This window comes from Bombus pyrosoma, linkage group LG15, assembly GCF_014825855.1.
Source record: "Bombus pyrosoma isolate SC7728 linkage group LG15, ASM1482585v1, whole genome shotgun sequence".
Taxonomy (NCBI): domain Eukaryota; kingdom Metazoa; phylum Arthropoda; class Insecta; order Hymenoptera; family Apidae; genus Bombus; species Bombus pyrosoma.
This window is the reverse complement of record NC_057784.1, coordinates 10234773-10258435: the sequence shown is the minus strand read 5'-3', so window position 1 is coordinate 10258435 and position 23663 is coordinate 10234773. Positions and strand designations below refer to the sequence as shown.

Here is a 23663-nt window from a genome sequence, read left to right as displayed (position 1 = left end):
GGGCAAAATTGAATTAACGCGTAGAAGGGCAAGCACGGAACGCGAATTCAGGTTTCAATGCCATGAGCTAGCTCACGTCACAGGCAATAACGCATAGCATAGCGCAGGTGGTTTTTACTTTAAAAGCGCGCCTCGTGTTCTTCCAGCGAGCAACTTTGACAATGCTAATCCTGTCGAGAGATAATGGGTGCACCAATCCCACGTACTGACCGCAATTCTAGGTTCAAGTACGCAAACATTTACGAAGCGCAGCCGTGCGTTTCTTCAGCCTTTTTGTTGGTTGCTGATAGGTCTTTACGCTCATTATCTCTCTTCCAAGTCAAAGAAGATATTCTATGTTTTACGAATGCTTACAGTGACACACGAAAATATTCGAATGCTCGTAAGAACCTTTTATAAATATAATATACAGGGTCAGGCCAGGTAATATGTAAAAGCGGAATAACATTTTTTCATTTTTGGCTTAGTCTTCGAGAAAATCGGGTTTGGAAATGTATCAAGTATACTTGAACATGGCTACTTCCAGACTGGCACGTCTAATTGATCGCTTTTACGTGTTATTCAGCCGGATCTTGTATATTATGTGCGATATAGAAAAAGATCTCTAATTATTTCTGATGTAATGAAACTTCTTCTATTTCATCACTTTTTTACTACTGCATGTTTACTTCTTCATTTGTTAATCGTGGAAGTTTTATGGCATAAGATGATAAAACACGTTTATTTGCAAAGCAAATGGAGGGTAATTTAATGCAACAAGAGGAGATCCCGAGATTAATTGACATCTTAAGGTTCCTAATTTAAATACAATAACAAAGTAAACACGTGATTTGACGCCGAGAAAAAAGATTGAAATAATTGTCGAATTGAATAATATATAATGCTATCTACGCTTGTCGAGTAATGCAATAAGTGTGATTTGATACGTCAAGGAAACATACGAACGATTAAGTAAGAGAAACTTCTCTAGAGTGGAATTGCATAAGCAATTTGGCGAAGAAAGTAAATCTGTAAGATATTTCCTCACATCCACGTTACGTTTCGGTACACTTTCACTAAATCTATATCTAAACTTAATTCATCATGTTCACATTCTCTAACATACGCACGAATGCAAATCTTTGTCCATCTTCCGCGCAAACTGACAATTCCATTGTAGCTATATAACACAAAACGGCGATTGTCAGCGTTATTACAAGGTAACCGATGAAACGTGGGAAAACAGTGATACGTGTTACCGGTATTACGCGAGCACGCTCAAGAATTATTCAAAATGCAACGCTACGACGATGGCAAGGTCGATCGGTTAAATGATTGAATTCTTTTCATCGATCGGTCCGTTAGACTCCTGGGTGAAGGTTAACGACGCGTTTCGCGAGGAAAGAAAATCGAAAAATAGCAAATCAGGTGTAAAAATCGTCGCAAAGAATCTAAAACGTGACATCGATACGCTTGTTGCATTGGAGACAAATTAGACTATTTTCATGGGTAAGAAGCTAATTCTAAAAAAGAAGTTATTTCATCGATTCATCAATCTTGTTACATAAAGTCCCGTTCATAGGTATTGGAATATGTCCTGGTTTCACACAAGACGATTGAGATTTATATATTATAGTAAGTGAATATATTATTAAGATATATTTTCAAACGATAAATAATCATTTCTGAAGTTGGTCTCGCTTTTTATGAGTACCCTGTAAAAGAAGGTGTCTGTATAAAAATTCATTGAATCGTAATGCGAGATTGACGTAAAATTTAACGACTTAATTCTCGTTGATGTCTCGTCAATGAAAAATATCGAAAGATATCTCTGTTCTTTTATTTTACCTCATTCCACCTTTGGAATCGTAGAGTGAATTTTATAAATGAAGAAGATCGTTACATGATCGACTTTTTTTGTGTCAACTTCGCTACGAAGAGCATTAACAGCGTGAACCGGAAATGGAGGACACGCGACACATCTTCGCAATTCTGTATTACGCAGTCATTAACGTGATTGCGTATTGTCGTTCACACATAGACATGTACTGGAAATTCCCCCAAACTACGACGATTAGGCAACGCCAAATGCTATAAATCTATGATTGAAAAAGCCTAAATGACCTAAGTAATAGACATTTTTATTTGTTGTGTAAATATAAAAGATATAATATTCATTAAGAGCTATTACAATTACCAGTTCAAACTTAATTACTATCAAAAAATTAAAACTGAATCTTTCGGCGCAATTTACTCAATTCGCCATTTTGTTTTATGCATCGTCTTCCCTGAACAAATTTTTCAATCACATTAACAGGTTTCAATGAATTTTAACACACATTTAGAAAAATGAAATTACAATGTAAGTCATGAACAGCACCATAATTATTGTTATCGTTGATCTAAGGCTGATGATACGAAGATAGTACATACAATTAGAGTAATTATTTATCGTCGATAGAATCGACAAGAGAGGAAGCAGCGTCATTTACGATTTCTGTGCGAAATCGTGAATGTGAAACATTGCATAAGAAACTGACTCACAAAGCGACTTTAATAAAAAGTAAAAAAGCGGAAGACGCAAGAAGTCGCTGAAATTTCATTGAAAACTCTTGAATCAACCATTGCCCCCTTTTCTTATCGTGTCATTGTTTGCACGTTGCTTAAAAAATCTTTGTCGCCGAAGACTGAAAGAACTGTGGTTTTTCAATTCAATTCAATGTAGGTTTACATCAGACAATCTATCTACATTCTATAGAACTTCTTCCTGTCCATATATTTTTCTTTCTTCATTCGAGATTGTTTTCGATGTAGGTTGTACAACTTCTGACGTACAAATCACAATAGAATAGCGTGTTTCTGAATGTGGTTTATTCAAGCCATCTGCTACAAGGATACCGATTCCTTGACTTTTGATTACGCGGTAATTAGAAATTCTTCTGTTGATGATATGGAAACAGTTTTCCCGGAGCAAATGTGCGTGTGTGTAATTATTTCATTACCGTATGCATAACAAATGAATCGCTACCAAGAACACGAACATAATACTAAAAATATAAGTATGAAGTATGAAGAAAAATATAAGAATGATCAAATTATTATAATTATACGCTTATAATCAATTTATCTGCGTTACGATAGCCATTAATTTGATTCACTATGAAATACTCGTACGACAATCGGTGTCGTCACTTTTTCCCGCGCATGGAACTAAATGCGTAACTATAGCGCCATTGTGAGCATGAAGGACGCTGGTGGAATAATTTTCGTCCTGTGATCGTTCCAGAATTAACGAGGCCATAACTCGTAAGCTTGGTATTGCAACAGGAAACGAGAGTACGCCTCGCAGAATCTTGAATCTAGTGGGTTTACGTTATTTTTTGTGCGCTTGTACTTTTGAAAATCTCTAGAATTTAGAGCCATGAGAGTTCTCTAATATTCCATGAAAAATCACCGGCTACCATCGGAAAATAATTTTGTCAAACTTGGAGAAACTGTAAAGTATGTGTTCCTTCGTTTACCGATCACAGTTCGAGTATTATTCGTTACATGAGATCATGCTCTTGCACAAAGAAGTTTGATTTGGAGCTGCACGTGATACCGGAGAGGGAAAATTATTGAATTAAGGATTATTAAAAAATTAAATTAAATTAAAAGAAACTTAAAAGAGGTAAATTATTAAATTTAGTATTCTTACAATTAAAATAATGAAAAATATAACAAGTTTCTATTATTAATGTAACGAATATTATAGAGAGTGTTCGGCTACAGATGTCAGAAAATTTAAGGAGTGATTCTTGAAGCTACAATAAGACGAGAATCAAAAATAAAAAAAATTGCGTTTGTTTTTTAGTTATTGACAATTAAAAATCGGCCACAATATTCCTGCATGCGAGCAAACCTCTCCACATGAATGAAAAGAAGTCAGCCTAATTAGCGGGGCACACAATGATCCTCAAATCGAACGACACATAGGTGGCAGCTAACTTCGTACAAGTCGTAAAGAAGAAGAACATGATATTCAGAGACGTAAACTACCCCGCTTTACGTTTTGCAAAAGAAATGGTAGATTGAACATTAAACCTGCTTACTCATGGAAATTTATAAAATTAAAATTTCCGAGTAGAGAGGATTAATGTTTCCTCTAACCTTTACCTCTATAATTCATAAATAAAAAAGCGTGTTGTTAATGTTCATAAAAGACTTACATAAGCACCGTGATTGACCCGATCGCAGATGTCCACAGCAAAATCACACACGTACTGCGATTGTCCCTGCCGCGAATGTCCACAAAAATCGGTTTTCTTGTAAAGACAACCTGTGTCGTAGCAGGCCTATGTGCTAGATTCACGGCTGGATCACCAGTAGATCACTGAGATACATCATCGGTGGTGCCATCGACCGTGATTTGTGTAAATTTCGAATGGCGAAACAGGAATCGAGTGACGGTCAATTCTTGGGCTTTCCGCTGAACCTTAGGATTATGTCGTGTACGGAGATATGTCGCGTAAGTTTATTAGTTCTTCCGAGGGATCGCGATCTCGTTCGTTCCGGACGTGCCGCAATTTTTCTTTCATTGTCTGATTTTGTTCGGTCTTCTTTCTTTCCCATTTTTAAGGGAAGCTTCTTGTGGTCACGTTAGAGTTTATAACTTTTCGATATCTTCAAAAGTTTAGTGTCGCGAAAATAGAATGTTAAACAGTTTAGTACAGCGACTCGTATGTCCCTTTTGCATGACACGAAATTGTATATACAGTGTCAGCAGCTTCATTTTCTTTCTCTTGGTCCGAGTTAGACAGACGTGTCTTTGATACTGAACGCTGCCAGTAAGTTTACGAATTATTGTACGATGTAATCATTGTGTAGATATATGTAAATATTGCGTAATGTGTGCTTTGTTTGAAATTTGGAAAGGTTCGTGTACCGCTACGTAGAAGGTGAATGTTTTTGCAGATGTATACATTTATTTTGTTTACATCGTTCAACTGCGTACCTGCCACCGATTCGTGGGTCCACCCTTCCCCCGTTACTTTGGTAGTTGCTCTGCGAAACTAAGACGTCATTTAGTCGTCTCTTCTCGTATCGATAACGTGGATCGTATTGCGTCAGGTTTGTAATGCATTTTAACCTATTGGTGGCATCGCTTCCTCATTACTATTCATTATTATATCTTTTACTATCGGTTACCTCTCGTTATTATTATCGTTTAATTAATACACATTTATTTAACAATTCATTGAACATTAAGATAGTGAAATTAAGTGATTTTCTGAAATCTTTTGTTTTAATTTTTCTTCGGTCGTCTATTTATTAAATGTTACTGTTACCGGTAGCTTCTATCGTAAGCTTTCGTAATAAAATTTGAGTTTGATTGTGTTTTCATTTAATTATTTTATACATTTGTTTTAACTTGTGGTTATTGATTGTGCAGGTTATTGATCGATAGCAGGGGTAATATAAAAGTAACTGGAATATTAATATATGGACGCAACGACGATTAATGATCAATCCGATGAATTTTCATGGAACTTTGGTAATGTTTAATTTATTTTAACTACATAAGACAGCTGTGTATGAACAACTCTATTGCCTTGTTATTCAAGCATGGATAACATTTGATATACAATTCATATATATTTTAAAATATACTTTATACATATTTCATAATAGATAATTTCGTAATTATTTGGAATACTAAGGCGAAAATAAATACGATTAAATAAATCGTTGTTCTAGATCGAATATACAATATAGATTGTAACAAATTATTTTACTTTTTGCGATATAGAATTCTTGGTAATTTAACGATAGCTTCGTGTAGACACTTTGAAACATAGAAATCTTAATAAAAATAGCTTTAACTTATTTCGATAGATATGGTAACATTCACATATCGAATTCAAATTATTTTACTATATTATGTGAATTTGCTACAGTTAACATCATATACTTGCAAATTCGTAGCTTATATCTTTTTAATAGAGGTGGCGCGCTAGTAGCCTCAAATGCTTCAAAGCAAGGTTTCGCGCGCGTTTCTGTAGCATTCTTTAAGTACATTTAGTTGTGAACTTTTGGATTCTTGCAAATATTTTGAAATATTTATAACACGCGACTATAGTGTATTAGTGGAGTGTATATTTCATATTCTAGTAACGGACATTCACAGTATAATTCTTGCAAACGATTGCATTGCATTCACAGTATTCGTAAGCATTTGTTCGATATCGAGAAATATCTCATAATTTTCAACTAATATTTTTCATACTTGTCCTAATCTTTTAATAATAATTTTTTAAATGTAAAGAAGATAACAGCATTTTCTAAATAAACGTTCGATAGAGAAAAGAAGGAAAATATCGAAACGATATTTCGCTTCTTTTACACCGCCCCCCCCCCCCAGTCCGTTACACAACTCTATTTTCAAAGAATATTTGGGACCGCGCGCAATGGTGTTTGTAAAGTCAGTATTTGTTACGTAAGAGTATTTTTCAATATTTTCAAATCACGATAGTTTTTATTAAATTCAGTCGCATAATCACACGCGAAAGTAATAAAGTTTTTGTTCGCCGATTATAATTATGCGGTCGCGGTGACGTAGTCTTTTATTTTTCTTTATATATATATATTTTTTAACATTCGTTTCGGTATTAGAGTCAGTGCATCTCTCAAGAGAATAAAGCCTCTCCGGGAGCTCAAGAACGTAAATAGTTTTACGTATTGTATTTCAATTTGTTCAATTTTCTATATTTTGTTTGAATTATTGTTAATTAGAAAATAAAAACGATCGGTAATTTAAGAAGCTAGAAATGTTCCAAAAGCTCCAAGTTTGTTGTTACTTATTAACGATGTTAACTGTATTTTATGTTTTGTTACAGATGCAGCTTCAACTTGTTCGTCTTCTTTGGGACCGATTGAACGGTGGCTCAAAAGCCAAGAACGTAAGTATTTTCACATATCGTACTTCGATTATGTTTATTCTGTATATTTTGCTTTGAATACTATCGATTAAGAAGTAGAATTTGATTGAAAATTTGGAAGGTTAGGGTCTTCTCAGGTTATTCTTTCATTCAGTCCCGAGTGATGTATGGAGCCCCGGTATGGGCGGACGATCTGATGGCGAGTCATCGCAGCATCCTGCTCCTCAGGAGGCTGCACAGGGCAACCGCCATCAGAATCGTCAGGGGATACCGAACAGTGTCTCACGCGTCGGCGACCGTTCTGGTCGCATCTCCTCCGTGGAAGCTTCGGGCGTTGGTGCTCAAAAGGAGATACATTCACATGAGATTGTGGGACCCGGGAGAGGACTCGACCGAGCAGGCGGCCCCAAAAGACCTAGGAACCGCCGAGGACAACGCGTGAGACCAGTGGCGATCCCAGCTGCTCAACGAGGGAGGCGAACATCGAGGCGCGGAGGCGGTCCTTCCAAATAGGGAGACATGGAGAAGCCGCCGTGGCCTCCCGCTCACCTACAGGATGACCCAAGTGCTCACGGGACACGGCGTGTTTGGTGAGTACCTGATGAAAATCGGACGGGAAACGACGGGCATCTGTCACCACTGCGGGGAGGGCAGGGGAGCTGTCCCACTACAGCCTGCGGCACGTCATAGGCGAGAGATTGACCCCCTCGGCGATCGTAGAAGCGATGCTGAGCGGGCCGCAGGAATACGAGGCTGTCCGCCTCTTCTGCGAGCGAGTTATGCTCGCAAAGGAGCGAGCAGAAAGGGAGAGAAAGAGAAACTCTCACCTTTGTAGGATAACGCGATGGAGGGAAACGCGAAAGAGGTCCCCGAAGCACTTCTGTCACACGCGTAAGATGGTCATCGTGGAGTTTCAGTCGGTAAGAGTCCGACACTACTCTGCTGTTGCCGATTATTAGCAGCAGCGGAGTGTCCATGAGGATTTCTCCACGCGCAAAAGAAAAAAAAGAGGTTGTTCTTTCATTAAGATAAAAAGAGTGTTAATGTTTCAGCATGGCATTATTAAACAAACGACTAACATATTTTAGAAATCATTAAAATCTTAATGTGTAGATTTGAAACTTTTATATTAGAGTTCTAGTTTATATATTTATCGAATATTATTCGAAGTTTATTAGAATTTCAATCTTTATTCTTATTAAAGTTACGAATTTAATAAATTTCCATTTTTCATTATCTTCAACTTTTCAAATAATCAGCAACCACTCATCGTGTTTTGTTTTGTAACAGGCTTTCCAGAACCTCTCTTTCCTCCGTTGGATTTTCAACGGTTCCTGCCTGATATTAGTCTCCCTGATGATATCCGCTGGGATGGCGCAGCATCCATGGTAACGTCCTTTGGATCTCCGCTTCGAACGGCGAGTTGCATGCATTTCTGTTCCTCCGGTCACTCAATCATGTCGTAGGATGAAAGGTCCGAATCGGCACGGGTGACTGGTTGTATTACGTAGAATTTTTTGCGAGCATAGTGATTTTTTATATTTTTTTTTGCGAGCGGGTATTTTTTATATCCGTGAGTAGTAACATCTTTTTTCAAATTTATTAGTTTAGGATAGGTCTTTTTGCACATCGCGATTATAATAATTAATTCTTTAATAGTTGATTTAAGCATACACATTTGAGAATAAATTCATGGTACTTGTAAATATGTATATTAGTATCGAGTGAGAATATTTGCAAAAGGCAAATATCTACACGAATATATCTGTATGACACAAGTATAGTCGATCTTAAGCAGTGAATTTTAATATAAACAAGAGATATCGAAATGATCTCGTTTGAACATTTTGTAGTGGAGAAATCGGATACCGCCCGTATGAAAGCTACAATTCGCTCAATGATAATGACGATACAAGCAATACACGATACAATAAATAATGTTGAATTTAATTTTCTCTTTCGTGACAATATTAAGTTACATTCGTTTATTTGACTTCAGATAGGATTTAAAATATGAGTTAAGATTCTTTTTTTTCGTACAAGAATGTGTAAAGTTTTATGTGCAGGAAGAAACTTCACGGTAGGCAGATTTTTGACTCGAAGCAATAATTATGAACGCTAATTCTGTATTTTCGAAAAAGTGCTTTGATGAAGAGATCGCCTGAGATTATTTCTATCTTAGTAATACATTTAGATTTAAACATTTAAACAATTATTCCATTGCATCGAATCTTAGTCTTTTTTCAATTAATGCTACTTTTTTTGTAATATTAAAATTTCAGCGATTTATTAAATTAATAAAGTAGAGTTATTATAATCTGAAACTAAGTAATAAAATATGAAAGCAGAGAATGTTGGTGCGTTAAATACAAATTAGACAAACTAATCATATTTTTAGATCAGGATTTTCAGATTTAACCCTTTCCGTGCCCATTGTCAGGATCTTATTCACGTGCCCAGGTGCTACTTGGATGGGACAAAGACATTGGGCACGATGACCATAATTAATGCAAAAATTTCTCAGCGACTGACGATGTGTTACTGTATCGTGCACGACGTATATTCCACATTATGTGTGTGCGTGTGTGTGGTTAGGCTGTGGAATTGCGTCGTTTTTTTTTTCATTCGCTACAACGTAGAATATTAAAAATATTGAGACATATATTAATTCAATGTATGTATCAATAAAATCACAATTTGTGATAATATCACGTACACGACTAAGTATAACCACTATGTTAATATTTCCGTCAATTACAATCATAATTCCAAGTCTACTTACATTTATTTTAACGATATAATTTCTTTAGACGTGTCTTATCACGTTTTGCGCAATGGTCACTAGCCTTCGTCAGTCGATTTCAGGCAAATGGTACGTAAATTAGAGCGTGCATGTTGTATGTCAAGCTCGGGTGTCGGAGACGTCCCGGGACGTTCTCTCTAGTGTAGGCTGTTGCGCCCGGGTGTTATGTGTGAGAACCGTGGAGCGAGTGTGTTGGTGTGCTTGTTTTGCCATTTTTTAGATATAGGGCTAGGTAGGATAGGTAGTATACTTTCTGATGTGTCTGCTAATTATAAGTAGGTAGGGCCAGGCGGGTTGGCACAGTCTCTGGTCGGGTAGGCGCGTTTTCGTCTGACCAACCTGTTTCTGGAAATCTAATTTGAAAAATTGACGGTGAAATTGGTACGAGTAGAGCATGCTCTCGTCTCTGGTTTTGTCTATTGATTTTTCGAATTTCGCGGACTCGGACGCGAGTAGGCTCGAAGCGAACGTTTATTGCTCGAGCACGCACATGCTCAATAACAACGACGTGATCGTTGGTCAGTCCATGTGCACTTGAATCAGCTTCCGCGGTTTATATTTTTAGTTTATCTTTATAAGTTTTTTATTTGTTTGCGATTAGAAAGACTCGAGCTTAGATTTAAGTTTCAGCGGGCATTGCGCCCAAAAAAAGGAGAGGCTATAAGCCGAAGAGGCCCGGCAAACTGCCATAGAAGAGGGCAACTATCAATAACTCCCCACAGCATGGAAAGTCATTCTTGTTACTACTTTGTCACTATGCTCGCTTTTAGTATTTGTAGTAGTAGTAGTAGTAGTAGTAGTTTTTTTTGGCCGATGTATATATCGTCTTATCATCCCATTGGGCAAATCGCGGTTTTTTTATTAGTGTCGCGAGAGAATGATTACGGTTTAAATTAGAGTTGCGATAAAATGATAATCGTGCTTGCTTTAGAGTTGTGAATTACGATATCGCGATTGTCTTTTGCAATTTTTATTATGAATTTTTAGAACTTCTTAGAGAATTATACATATCAGAATTTATCCATCTTTATATTGTTTAAAATTAGATTGTAAAAATGTTAGTTCTTAATTAATTATATAGTATTATAAGTTGAAATATCAGAATATTTGAAGTAACTTTTTTATATAATAAATTGTAATTTCCATTGAATTCAGTTTAAGAGTTAGCGTTGCGACAATGAATGATCGCGTTTTGTTAAGTAGAGTTGCGTTTACAAAATGCCCAAAATCTCTCTGGTTTTGCTTAATGATTTTTCAAATTTCGCGGTCGCGGTCGCGAGTGGGCCCGGAACGAACGTTTATTGCTCGAGCACGCACATGCGAATGGATGACGATCACTGCTGTGATCTAACGAATGGACTGACTGTCCATGTGCACTTTAAATTAATTAATTAATTAATAGTAAGTACTCTTGGTACTTAGTAAAGTATGAATAAGAATGGACTATTCTAGAATTAAATAACTTCATCCAAACTATCGTAGCTGTCGATACCAATTGAGGATTAAGGTCTTAAACTTAAGAAAGATTCTTCAATGATCTGGAGAATTTCTAAGAACGACTATGATGGTCAGACTCAGGTGTTTATTACATCATCATTACATACAATCATATTATGTATTTGATATACAGTTACTAATTGCGATACTATATATGATACAATTATGAATCGAGTAAGAAATAATAAGAGCTGATTGACTGGAATCGCTATTACAGTTTTGTTGATTAGTTAGAGTGCTAATTAATTAGGTTGTTTGCCGTAGAAAATGACAGAGGGCGTAAGAAACACTGATTTTTTCCAGGTCGGTACTTTAGAATCTGTGTCACAAAGCAAGGGAAGGATCGATGAGATATAGAATTTCTGTATATATCTACATATTTAGTCAATGCTTGTAATTAATCGATGACCTAAGTCTGTAGTCTAAGTTTACGATTAGTTCTAACCTTTGCTAGCGTTGAAATCTTATTCTCTGCCGAATCAGTAACGTTGGAAATGAATTATAGTTCTTCTTTACCTTCAAAACATAAAGAAATATTCAAGTTAAAAAAGGCATCTGCTTTACCAGCGCTTACTAACTAAATACCAGCATTCGTGTTACTATTTTCAAAACACCTACATTGCCATTTTGAAAGTACCCGCAATTCAACTTCGCGCCGTTTATGTAAATTTCTATTACAATTGCATCCATACCGCAAATCGATTAAACGAAGCCGTGAAGTCGTTGGTTCTGACAGGGTATTCATTAGACGAATGCGAAATTACAGATAATCGCTCGTAGGCTTTTATTGCAACGATCTGCGTGTGCATTTCGCAATGGTTCAATCAAAGTTAGAACATATACCTAATGGAATTTGCGGTTACGCAAATTTTTGACGACTGCGTTAGTCTCTCAATTTTCTCAAGTAGATTATTTCATCGACCGGAACGACTCGACGTGTAAAAGTTTCTGCAATACGAAGCGTCAGCGTGTAACGCTTTGGCCGTTTTCGTTATTGCAATATTCTATTTTCGTTTTCAGTTGTGGCCTATTACTAATTCTTTAATAACGTTCTTGCTAAAGTTTTATTTCGTATTCATTATGAAAACAACTGAGAAATGTCAAGCTACAGAGTAAGTCGTAAAATATTGTAATCAAAGAAAACGAAATAATAAAAAGGCAACATATTCGTAATCGATGGAAATTTCCTACACTATGCATGGAAGTTTGTAATATATTATATGTGGGAATTAAAAGGCTCGTACGATAAATCAAATAAACTCAACGAGATAGCTCCCTTTCCAAAGTGGACTTTGATTTAATGCTTATAGTAAATTAAGCCGCGCCATTTTTCACTGTCCTTTATGGCTTGTTCCGCAATTTGTATGCCATAAACCTTCCTCGTCTGATGAAAATTTACAAACTATTTTTCTTTGATATTTTCTATAGACCTCGGGAGGATCATGTTTGTTCAACAGAACACCCATGGATTCTTCGTTTGGTTTACGGATAAAGATCGAGAATCTGGTTGCTTAGAAAGTCAATGGGTTACTGTGGATGCACGTGTTTCGTACGGTATGAAAACACGGTCGTATAACAGCTGAGAATCAGGTTAACTCAATTTAGATTGTAGCTAACTCGACCTACCCGTGGGCTCTTAGTCGATGTTATTATTTAAAAGTAGTATTCTCTAGTATTAAACTGTGAGTGTTAATGTATTTAAAGAAATTTAAAAAATGCGCTTAATGTATAGCAATGTACAAAATATCTAAAATAAAGTATTTACGTAGTTATAATATTCAGGGTCTTTCAGAGGATGAAACAGATCTTTATTTAGTTTTTGTTCCTTTAGTTGTAATCGGAAGATCTAAATATGTGTCATTTACACTTTCTTTATCTTAGGTGCTTAAAAATTTCTATTTTCTATTCAATATCTAGTATCGTTAGCAGTTCGTTCCGAGCGACCAATAAGTAGGAAATTAGTTTGTTACACTGGGACGACGTCCTTGCGCCAGGACCGGCTCCCTCGTGTTCCAACTCTCCGAGTAATAAAATTCCATCATATATAATATCTAAGCTTGCGGAATAATTTAAATATAACCGGTAAATCCAGTATCGAATTGCATCGATCCTTCATTTTTTCACTTTTGGTGAATTATTATTTTTTTGATAATTTCATTTAAGACTTTTTCATTTCGAAAGAAGCAAGCAATCGGTATTCCTACAAGGCATCTTATTGCAGTAACATTATTATAGCAAATGAAAAGTCGAGCTTCATTCCAGGATAATTTAAATATAATTATAGGTATACCAAATCTAATATCCAATCTTCTCGATCTTTCACTTTTCCATCTTCCATTCTTCTTGGAATGTATGTTATTTTCTGTTAATCTTTCCTGCGCGAAGTCTGCTAGTCTTGAAAGAAGGAAGCAATGAATATTCCAATGAGATCTGTTGTCGCAGTAAAATCATTATAGTAGATGAAAAAAGTCAGCGTTGAAGGTTAAGGAGACCGAAAGCTTCCCTGGAAGAGGCACGGAGGAAAAGGAAAAATGGACTAACGAGCCCGTCGCGCGAAGGCAACGCGACGACCTCATAAAAGGTGCATTCGTATTGCTAATTGCGTCTTCGGTGGGTTGCACCGCCTTCCGAGTAACAGACCGGCAATTTACTCGCTGCGTCACGCGCATCGAATGTCCATGAGCTGAATTCGTCTGCAACGGATGCCCACGAAACGGTCACTTCCGGTTACTATGCGAGAAGTCGGTGAATTTCACGAACTTAATGTCGCGTCTCGATCCGTTAAGATAAGAGAGACCTGTGCAAAATTGTCTGTATACCTACATACTTAAGATTCCAAGGATCTATAACACTTTAGTTTCTGCGATAAATTGCATAACCAACATAAAGTAGCAAAAATAGAATGCAACAGTTCAAAGACGACGTTAAGATTATCTTTATATGTTCCGAGCATTGTATGCTCTAGCATTTTATTGCATTCAGTAGGTAAAATTGGAAATTTATTCATAATTTAATTATAGTTAGATGTAAATAGATATTATCTCTATAAATATGTTCCTTTCTGTAATTTACCTGCTGATTATCAAAACGTTATGCTACGTCTATAAAGAAGGACGTTCCAAGCTAAATTCGATAATTCGGTGAAGCGTAATGTATTACGCATTTCTTGTAATTACGTTTATCTTGTAATAAATCTTTATTGACAGACACTTCAAGCGGGTAATAATAGTCATCTAATTTTTTGAACTAGTTATGAAAGTAAGTTTAATGTGATCATACATTCGAAATTCTACGAAATACTTTATTTTTTCTGCATTTCCTGACGCAAATGCGAAGGTGTTGCCGTTTCTGATTCATCGTACTATTCGTAACTGGTACAGAAGGTTTATTCATGTACAAGTACTGGACGTGACGCGTCACGGTTCCGGAACACGAGCGAACGTTTCTATAAATTACAATGAGACGAATTTGACGGACCAAGGACCAGCAGAACCAGTACAGTTCATGGCCGGTAGAGGTTTAATTGTATTTTCGATCTTGAATCCATTCCACATCGCTTTCTTTCGATTCGAACATTCGTACAGTGAATGGACCTCCGCAAGTTGGTTTAATTCGAAATCAAAGTTGAAAACTTGATTCGATTTTTGTATCGTTGAAAGACGAACGAGTGTTTAAGGAGAACTTACGAGAATATTATTCCGAGCGATCTCCAATTCTCGACTAATTAGATCGTTTGAAATCTGAAGTTTGCATTTAAAGTCGAGACATATAGAGTACCTTGTTGTCGTATGAAATTAGAGTACAAGGTGTCCCTGCTCGCCTTCTGCATGGCCTGGAAATTTCAAGTCACTCTTCCGCGTGACTATCAGACGCAAATGATGTTTGCTTCGTGGAGGTCTTGATCCAATTAATTGTAATTATACGATTAATAGATCCTCGTTTCTGTACCTTCGATCGATGATGATTTAATGCTGTGGAAAAAACATTTGGTCAATGATAGCTTGTTTTAAGTGAATCAGTCCATCGACGATGTCACCGCGAGGACGACTGCACCGTTAAAACTCCACTGCTATGAATATTATTCTGTACTCCGGATAATTGCTTCAATTTGACACGACAACTTAAGGCTGTACGTAAATAGAAAGGTTAGATACATGAGATCGGCTAAGTTACTTGAGTTAGCCGAACTAATTAATCTTTCGTTTCTGTTTTTTTTTTTTTTTTATTAATTAATGTTTCTTTCTATGCTAAAACAACAGCGAGATTAAGAAATAAAAATTCAAGGATTGCAGATAAGCAGCAGCATAAGTTAATAAAATAAAAGAGAAGTTTCTTTTCCTCACACTAATCGTGAAATCTGGTAAATTAAAGACTTGCGACAACAAAATCAGAAAAGAGAAAGGAAACGTGGTTTCTCGAGACATTAAAAATATTCAACTGCATATCAGCATAATTAAGCACGATGTAAATGATGTCGCGTGGCGCTGACGAGTCGATTAGATTGAGCATCAGCAGGGCATTAATTAAGGCCACCGGATCATTGTCGTAACATCGCGCTGTCGGTTGGTTTTCCTCGTTCGTCCAATGACTAAACGTTCGTTAGACTTTCATAAGGATCCTTAGCGACAGTCTATACAATTAGTTTTCCAATTTTACGACGATACGTTTCACAGTAATTGCACAGTCCATCGCCGGCCTTTGTTCTTTTATTTTTTCCTCCTTTTTTCCTTCCTCCTTGCTCGATTTCTCTCTCCTTCTATTTCTGTCCCTTCCGCTCGATTAAATAAGCCAGTTTAATAACTGGGAAACGAAACGAGATCGAATATCGAAATGCAACGAAGGACAGCGGGCTATTTAGGGTCCATCAAGGTCCGCTGCCTCTGAATCGAGCGCTTACAACGCTTCGTTAACGATATTGACCATCGAAAATAACACAATCATGCTGATTACACGCTGTACTATTCAATGACTCGTGTAATATACTTTTGATTATACCTTTATCAATATGTGGCACGTGTTTCGTAGAAAAAGTCAAGAACTTGAAGCGCTCGCGTCCAATTTCTCCCACGATCGACTTTCAATTCTACCTTAGTATTACATGGTGTAACATGTAATCGATATAACTCGATCAATTTGGGTCGTGTAGCCGGTAATTGCACTCAAGCCATACTCTTTCGATGTAGCAGTTTCAACATTGGCAAAAAGATAGAGATAAGATTGATTAAATATAATGAAAAGGTTCGGTAGGCTATTTATTTTGGATTATTATCAATCGCTCGTAAATTCTCATTTTATGGTCGTTGAAGTACGTTGTGCAATTTATTGAAATTTTGAGAGTAATCGAATTTGATAATAACGGAAAAGTTTGGCTACTTAACTGTTGTAAGTGAAAACGAGTTTGCGAGCTGAAATGGTACAGGTAATGACCACAGGCACACTCCGTGCGTCGTGAAAAGAGTGAACGGTATGCGTGCAATTACCGGGAAACAGGTTCGAGAGACTAAATTACTCACGTGATCCTACTGATCCGTCGGTTGATCTAAATTCCTGTTGAATGTAATAACAAACCGTTTCCTTCGATGTTACAAGATTCCATCGTAGCCTCGTAGAAATACACGTCGAGTTCGCGCTGCAAAATAAATCACACGAAAAAAAGAATCTTTACCCTTTTTATCGTTTTCTGGAAGATTAATCGCCCTGAATGGCAAACTTTCCCCCAATACGTTTTGTTGCGAAACTGCTCTGCTGTAGAACAAAAAGTTTCTACCTCGATCGAGAATTTTTGGAGATCAATGACCGTGAAAAACGTTGTAACAAACGTGAGAAAATACACTGAACGACACGTTTCATGATGTGGTATTTCTTGACCTCGAGAGGTGAACCAATTTTAGGAGATCCTGGCTGGTTAATCTCTCAAGGACTAACCTTCCTCCAGTGCCCATGGTATTGGAAAGCACTGACCGTTTCCTTGCTCTGTGTCTCGGCTCAAAGCCCACTAATTATCGGGTTAAGGTTAACGGTTCCATTTTTGACGAAGGTTAAGAAACCATCCACGCGACCGGTTGCACGTAGCACGTTTATTAACCCTTCCTGGTGAAACTTTAGTCAAAATTGTGTTAAATCTTGATAAACCAAGAAATAATTGTTATATGGTTTCTGCAAGAGTTCAAGTTAATAATTTCGAGGTAAAATAGAAAAGACATAACTCCTCTGTTGGATAATATCTAATAGAAAAGTATCGATACAAATTCAAGCGTTATTTTGAGATACCAAGTCCGAGGTAATCTTGCGCTGTCAAGAATAATTATAGTTAATATCCAGCACTTGCCAGGATAATGATACAACTCTACCTTGATCACATGATTACGGTCCACTATCTTTCTTCGATATGTCCCTTAGTAAAACAGTACAGTTGAAAAACCTTGCTCCACTTTACATATTTTCCTTATTTTGCGAGCAAACATTTCTTCTCGTGGTAAAACGAGCATCGAATACTTTCAAAAGTAACCTCATCGTACCAAAAGGGAGATGATTCCCTTGAATCGACGCGACGATTGAATTTTCACATAGAGACACGCACGCAGATGCTCGGCCTTGCTTCGAAGCGCGTTGTTACGCGCGGGAAAGAAGCGAAATAGCTTCTTGCGGAATCCTCGAGCATCTTTGATAATCGCCCGCGGATGACACCGATTTATTCTCCGCCCGAGATTCATCGCCGGAAATTATGCGAACTTCTGGGAACTTCGCGGACTCCTTTCGACCAGATTGTCGAGGTTAATTATCTTCTTTGCGTTATTCGTTTGTTTGTTAAAAACTGAGGTCATCGAAGATGTTGGGGAATGATCTTGTATAAGAAAATGCCAGACGATTTATCTAAGTACATTATCGATCATGAATAATCGGAGATTTGCTTAATTTTCGTAGAATGAAATTAAATCACAAAATGAGGGATGAAAGATCTACAATGGGTTTATCCGTTAGTTTCGTTTCAATTTATTATTTTATTGTAATCTTTATATTGGATATCCAGAAACATTTTAAGTAATATTTGTTTTATAAATCTATCAAATCAATCTATTGAGAGAATAAATGTGTTTTAACGAGCAGTAGGATATAAATATACAAAGTGGTATCGGCAAATAACGATACTTCCAAGAAACATGAAATTCAAATAATTCATATAGTTTTTGTTTCTATCGTTTACCTCACTCGTATAGAATGTATAAAACAATTGCTAAGAAAAAGAAACGGCAAACGCATGCATACGAGGAAACTTCCTCTTTACGTAATTAAATATGATGTCTTTGACTGCTGACACCATTTTATGGTACTTCAAAGAATTAGAAAAAAACTAATAATTATATGTCTTGGTCGGGTTCTAAGTATATTAAGTGAAACTACAGAATGTCAAGACATAAGGTTTAAAGACATATTTGTTTCAGATTATTGAATTTTTTAACTATGAGTTAGATAAAGAAGATTCTTCTACAGTGACACGAAAAAAGAAACATATAAGTTTTTAAATGAACAATTTAAATGTAACTTTATTTCGATAATAATAAGTAATTGTTAATTTACTATTAATTTGCAAAGGAAGGAGTTAAAAAATGGCCAAAATTTTGAACCTCCTTGCTAATGAAACATACTTGTATTAAAATCATATATATATGTATAATTCGGCTACACGCGTTATTCATTTTTTAATCACTTATTTAACAAAAGATCGTCTGAAACGTTCTGTATAATATAATGGGACGATTTTTCGAAATGAGTCGAAAAAAGATTTCTCTTAGAATATTCTGCCAGATCCCAGACGCGATCGGGGGAAGAAAAAAAGGACACGTTCCCCATTGAAGAGGCCTCTATTCTTCACTTTTATCACGCGGATTGTCGCGTCAGCACGAATCTCGGAGGTTTTTTTTCAACGGCTGTGACGAACCACATTGAAGAAGAGCGACATCGTGATAAATCGGTCCGTCTAGACCGGGAAAACGCCATGCGTGAATGCAAGCATAGTTTTTGCCGCGATTTCGTACTACTTTCGGCTGGCACAACGTCGATTGCGATTAAAATCTCGTTGCAGACAAGACCATGCGGTTCTTGCAACGACGCGTGACGTCATTAAACGGGTGCACGGATCCGGATTCCGATCACGACGCTGTAATCGTATAGAATCGTCATCGAGATATGTCGCGGATGACGCTTTAATTGAGATCGCGTGGGTAATCGACGGTAATTTTGCAACGGCAGTCGTCTGCCCTCGAGGCTCGAAGACGTTACAGGCGGTTTTTTTTATGCTGGATGCTTGATGGCACGTGGAATTCATTAGGCGGATGAATGCGCCACGATGGAGATTTATTTGATAATTGGAAGGTATCAGAGGAATTGCAAAGGATTTAGTATCGATCTAGCAGAAGAATGAATAACTGCGTTGTTCTTTTTAGAATGATTCACAAGTTTTAACACCTTCAGGAATCCTGTATAAAGTGGTACTTCTAGAATACCACCAAAAAATAATTACCGTCCTTGTATAACGCCATTAATTCGGTGACCCACAACATTTCATGATTTCGAAAATTTCTTTGAGTTAACAAAATGTTCAACATAAAATCGAGTCTAGAGATCGTGCTTAAGAATTTGTTTCATATTTTGTCGAGGAATAGGGAAGAACTATTTAGTCGAATTATCTGATCGAACATGACCGAAAGAACGTGGCACTTTCTTTAAACTTTATACATATGTATAGCTATGTAAAGTGATTTCTAAAATTGTTGCAAAATAGTTTGAAACTGAATAAATTTTTTAATATCGAAGCAAGCGAATGGCCGGAATCGCAAAGAAAGGAAGCAAGAAAAATCGCATTTTTCGACCTTTTTATCTTGGCTTGTAATGAAAATTTGCACAACGCATTTTAAATCTATACCATTGCGTTAAACGTACTACAATAGCTCTAGAACTGAAAACGATCGATGCCCAAGACTCTACGAGTAATCGTTGCCAAAGATAAAGCAAGAAGCACGCGCAAGATGTAGAATTGGCGAGGAGTCGCGCGTCGCGTCGTTTCCCCCCAAGCGATTGCGAGCGGTGGAGCTTGGCGATCGGTCACGTAGTGTCCCCGGAGGCAGGGGTCACCTTGACCATCGTCAAGGGTCCGTTTAGAGGGGCTCGGACCCGAGGGGGGCAGGGATTAAAGAGGCACGGTGGCCTCCAGCGGCGACATATAAGTCCCAGGAACAGCCCCCACTTCGTGTCAAACGTTCCCGGTACGGCAAGCGCGCGGTATACACCTACGATCCACCTTTTATCGGCACCATTTCCTCTGCTCAGGCCCGCGCGTCTAGCTTTATCGAGCTTCCAACGAGGTAGGAAGCCTCTGGAACAAGCGTACTGTTCTCTTCCAGCCATCGAGCAACGAACGTGCCCTGCAGTGGAAGCTGGTGAATATCAGCGTGCCTGTAGAATCGACGAGTCAACGCAAACTTGAGACTACAGTTGCTTTCTGGCTCGTCCAGCGTGTGGTCCACTTAGCGACTACCCAGTCGCCACGTGACCGCTCCGAGCAGACCTATTCTTCTGCACAAAATCGAAGGATTGTGAACAAAATCGAAGAACCATGAGGATCGTAAGTAATATTTGCGCTCGTGAGCGTAAGCTTAAGAAGTGGAAGAGAGTCGTGTACAGTGTACACGCGCACGGAAGAGATTCGTGGCAATGGGAAAGGGAAGTTTTCCTCGGAATTGGCCCGTGTGCCGCGATTAATTGGAGGGGGCGGTAGTACCGGTGGGAGAGACTTTCGCGGGACTAGATCGCGCGCTTTTATAGTGAACTAACTCGCGCTCCCTGTGCTCGTTCATTCGATCGATCGATCATTGTTACTCTTGCGATCGGACAGAAAAGCTTTCGTGATTGTGTCCAGTTTGGCACATGACTCGTTTGATTGGTAAACGTGAACGTGATTCAGTCCTCTTTCCGGTTCCTGGGGAAATGAGGTGTTTGGCTGAGTACCATCGAGCACGGTAGTCGGACGGATCGAGGATCGACGAGAGGTTCACGCAGGATGACGGTGTTGCAAGTGAGAACAGATATTTATGATCAGACTCTTCTTTCAATAATAGTATGAATTTTATCGTGGGATATCGATCGGTTTATGTTAAAATAGAATTTTGGTAGGCCATCAATCTCGCCTCCTGTACGGTATTGATATGGTTTTTGCGCGGCGTTTTCAAACTTTCCGTAAATATTGTCTGACCAGAAGTGGCTCAGCATCTTGGCGAACGTTTCATGTACAAACTTTCTACGGTTGTTGAGTGATTTGAAATCATTGGCCGTGTAGAAATCGTATTTCTGCGTCGAAGGATCCATTTAAAATTCAAATAGGTCAACTATTGCCTTGAATATCTAGCTCGTGATAAGATAAGATCGGTTGTTAGAAAGGCGAGAGAGCGAGAAGACACCCTGATCGTCTTCGTCGTAACCACGTGTAAACATGCACACCACGAGATTCGCTTATTGTGGCCGAACTTTCTACATCCTCTTTTTCTGGAACCGCGACTCGTCTCGCGAACTACTGCCTAGAATCCTCGTAAACCTGATTATCAGCATGCTCATTTATCGTCTCCATATAATTAGAACATGTAGAAGAAATCGCGGTAGTATTAACAGCACATCCTAATTCAGGTCAGCTGAATCACTTTTATGACACTTATAATGATTTATAGTAGTTGTAAGGAATTTATTGCAGTCGCGAGCCCTCGTTGCCTTGGATGATCCCATTGGAGTCACATATCGTGAAAGTAGGTTGTACATTTGTTCAAAGGATTCGTTCATGCATCTCTAGCGCACTGGATACTTTGCACACGTTCTTCTTCACCGCGTTCTTATCGCTTTCGTCACTCTGCTCTTCGAAGAGAAAGTAATCATCCGTCTCACACGAGTGGATTACGCTTGGTTAATTAGCGTCTCCCAGTTTGGAACCGAATAGACGCTTTATTCGTCGAGATAAGAGTGAGTAGGAAGAAGTTGAACGAACATGGAGACGCGAGTAAAGGAAATCCGTAAACCCGACTTGGGTTCATTCACGAGATCGTAGCCGTCGGCGAGACAGGTCCACGTCCTTGCCCCGGGCTGATGTAACGTTTGCCTCAACTAACGTCTGCTTCTTGCCGGGTTGCTCTGTCATTGCGTAACGAATCACTAGTATGCGTGCCAGAAGTACGATTAACATCCGATCGATCCAATCGTACGATTACCATCCGAAAGATATTTGATAGAGATTTAATAGAAATTCTAACAATCGTTATAAAACTATAATTTACGGCCAAAGTCTTAGATTTCATCGATTGTTGCGTAACGTAATGAATAATATCGATGGAGGAAACTAAGAGAAAACATTTAAGATCAGACCAGAACAATAAGAGTAATTCGTTTCAGCCGCGGAAATCGCTTAGGTGCGCTCGAAAAGTCAAACAAGCATTGTAAAATAACGCTGCAAACGACATCGCTTAATTTCTCTTTTATCCACTTTTTGCATAAGAGCTCTGTCCAATGCAGTCACGCACGAAAAACGTCATTAACCCTCGTCTAAAATGAAAACGGTTACTGATCCTAGTCACGCGATCGGAATTAGATAGCGACTTGCGAAATCATTGGTGGGGATATTAATCCTTACTTGGCGAACAACTAACAAGAAATTATCGCGACACTTGACTCTCTAGATGTTTTCGATTTCGTATAAATATCTCGCTATCACGAGACTCTGATTTCTAAAGCACTTATTACACGTTAATTGCCCTAAGACGAGAAGTACTGGTTATGCAAAACGCATTAGTGAACGTATATTAACGTTTAGCAACGTGAAAATGGGAGGTTCTTGGTGGCATTAACTAATCTCCGGCTATATTTCAACTAATTTCGTATCGGAATACAGCTGGAGTTTGAATTCATTGGAGAACCAGTGAACGCGGTAACGATTCGAAATCAGTTTCCCTGATCGCGGTGGATCGGTTGCCCTCTTAACACCGGCCATAGGTGTGCGTTCTCGCTTTCTAATCTAACCGTCAAGTAATCGACAGCGACATTGACGTTTCCACGATCGCTCGACTCGAGGATCGTATAAGAATTGCAGCGAATGCAGGAGGTTTTCTCAGGGTATAATTTTTTTTTATGTACGTATGTCGAAAGTAGTTGGTGAGAGTAACGCAGCTAGTCGGATACGGAGATATTTTCGATCAATTTCGGGGGATCTAGTGCGTGAACAAGAAACGATTCGTACAATTATGGTATCTTAAATTGATTTTAGGCGTGTTGCGACAGAAAATGTTTTTACATACACATTCCGTGGTTTGCGTTCCTCGGAGACATAGTTTTTCTTTCTTGATATTCGATCGTGATAATATTCCTACATTATCAAGGAATATTACTTATGCGTGAATTGATTGCTCGAGGAAGTAGAAACGTTGGAAAACCAA

At 38.0% G+C, this 23663-nt stretch overlaps 2 protein-coding genes across 7 annotated transcripts in view; one reads left to right on the top strand and one right to left on the bottom strand.

Annotated features, from left to right (window-relative positions):
• The window catches only part of LOC122575560 (angiotensin-converting enzyme), a 56491-nt gene extending 52169 nt beyond the window's left edge, over nt 1–4322 (bottom strand). Inside the window, exon 1 of the mRNA XM_043744645.1 lies at nt 4188–4322. The gene's annotated coding sequence lies outside the window, so the exon portion shown is untranslated. The remainder of the gene's footprint in view (nt 1–4187) is intronic.
• A 526-nt stretch (nt 4323–4848) lies between these two features.
• The window catches only part of LOC122575574, a 36246-nt gene continuing 17431 nt past the window's right edge, over nt 4849–23663 (top strand). Inside the window, exons 1-4 of one of the 6 annotated variants that reach the window (XM_043744673.1) lie at nt 4849–5088; nt 5411–5512; nt 6855–6917; nt 8187–8284. In XM_043744673.1, coding sequence (XP_043600608.1) covers nt 5461–5512; nt 6855–6917; nt 8187–8284 — 213 coding nt within the window. In that variant the 5' untranslated portion in view covers nt 4849–5088; nt 5411–5460. Of the gene's footprint in view, nt 5089–5410; nt 5513–6854; nt 6918–6947; nt 7863–8186; nt 8285–23663 lie in introns of those variants that run through there. The other 5 variants (XM_043744672.1, XM_043744669.1, XM_043744667.1 and 2 more) reach the window with 5 other exon arrangements.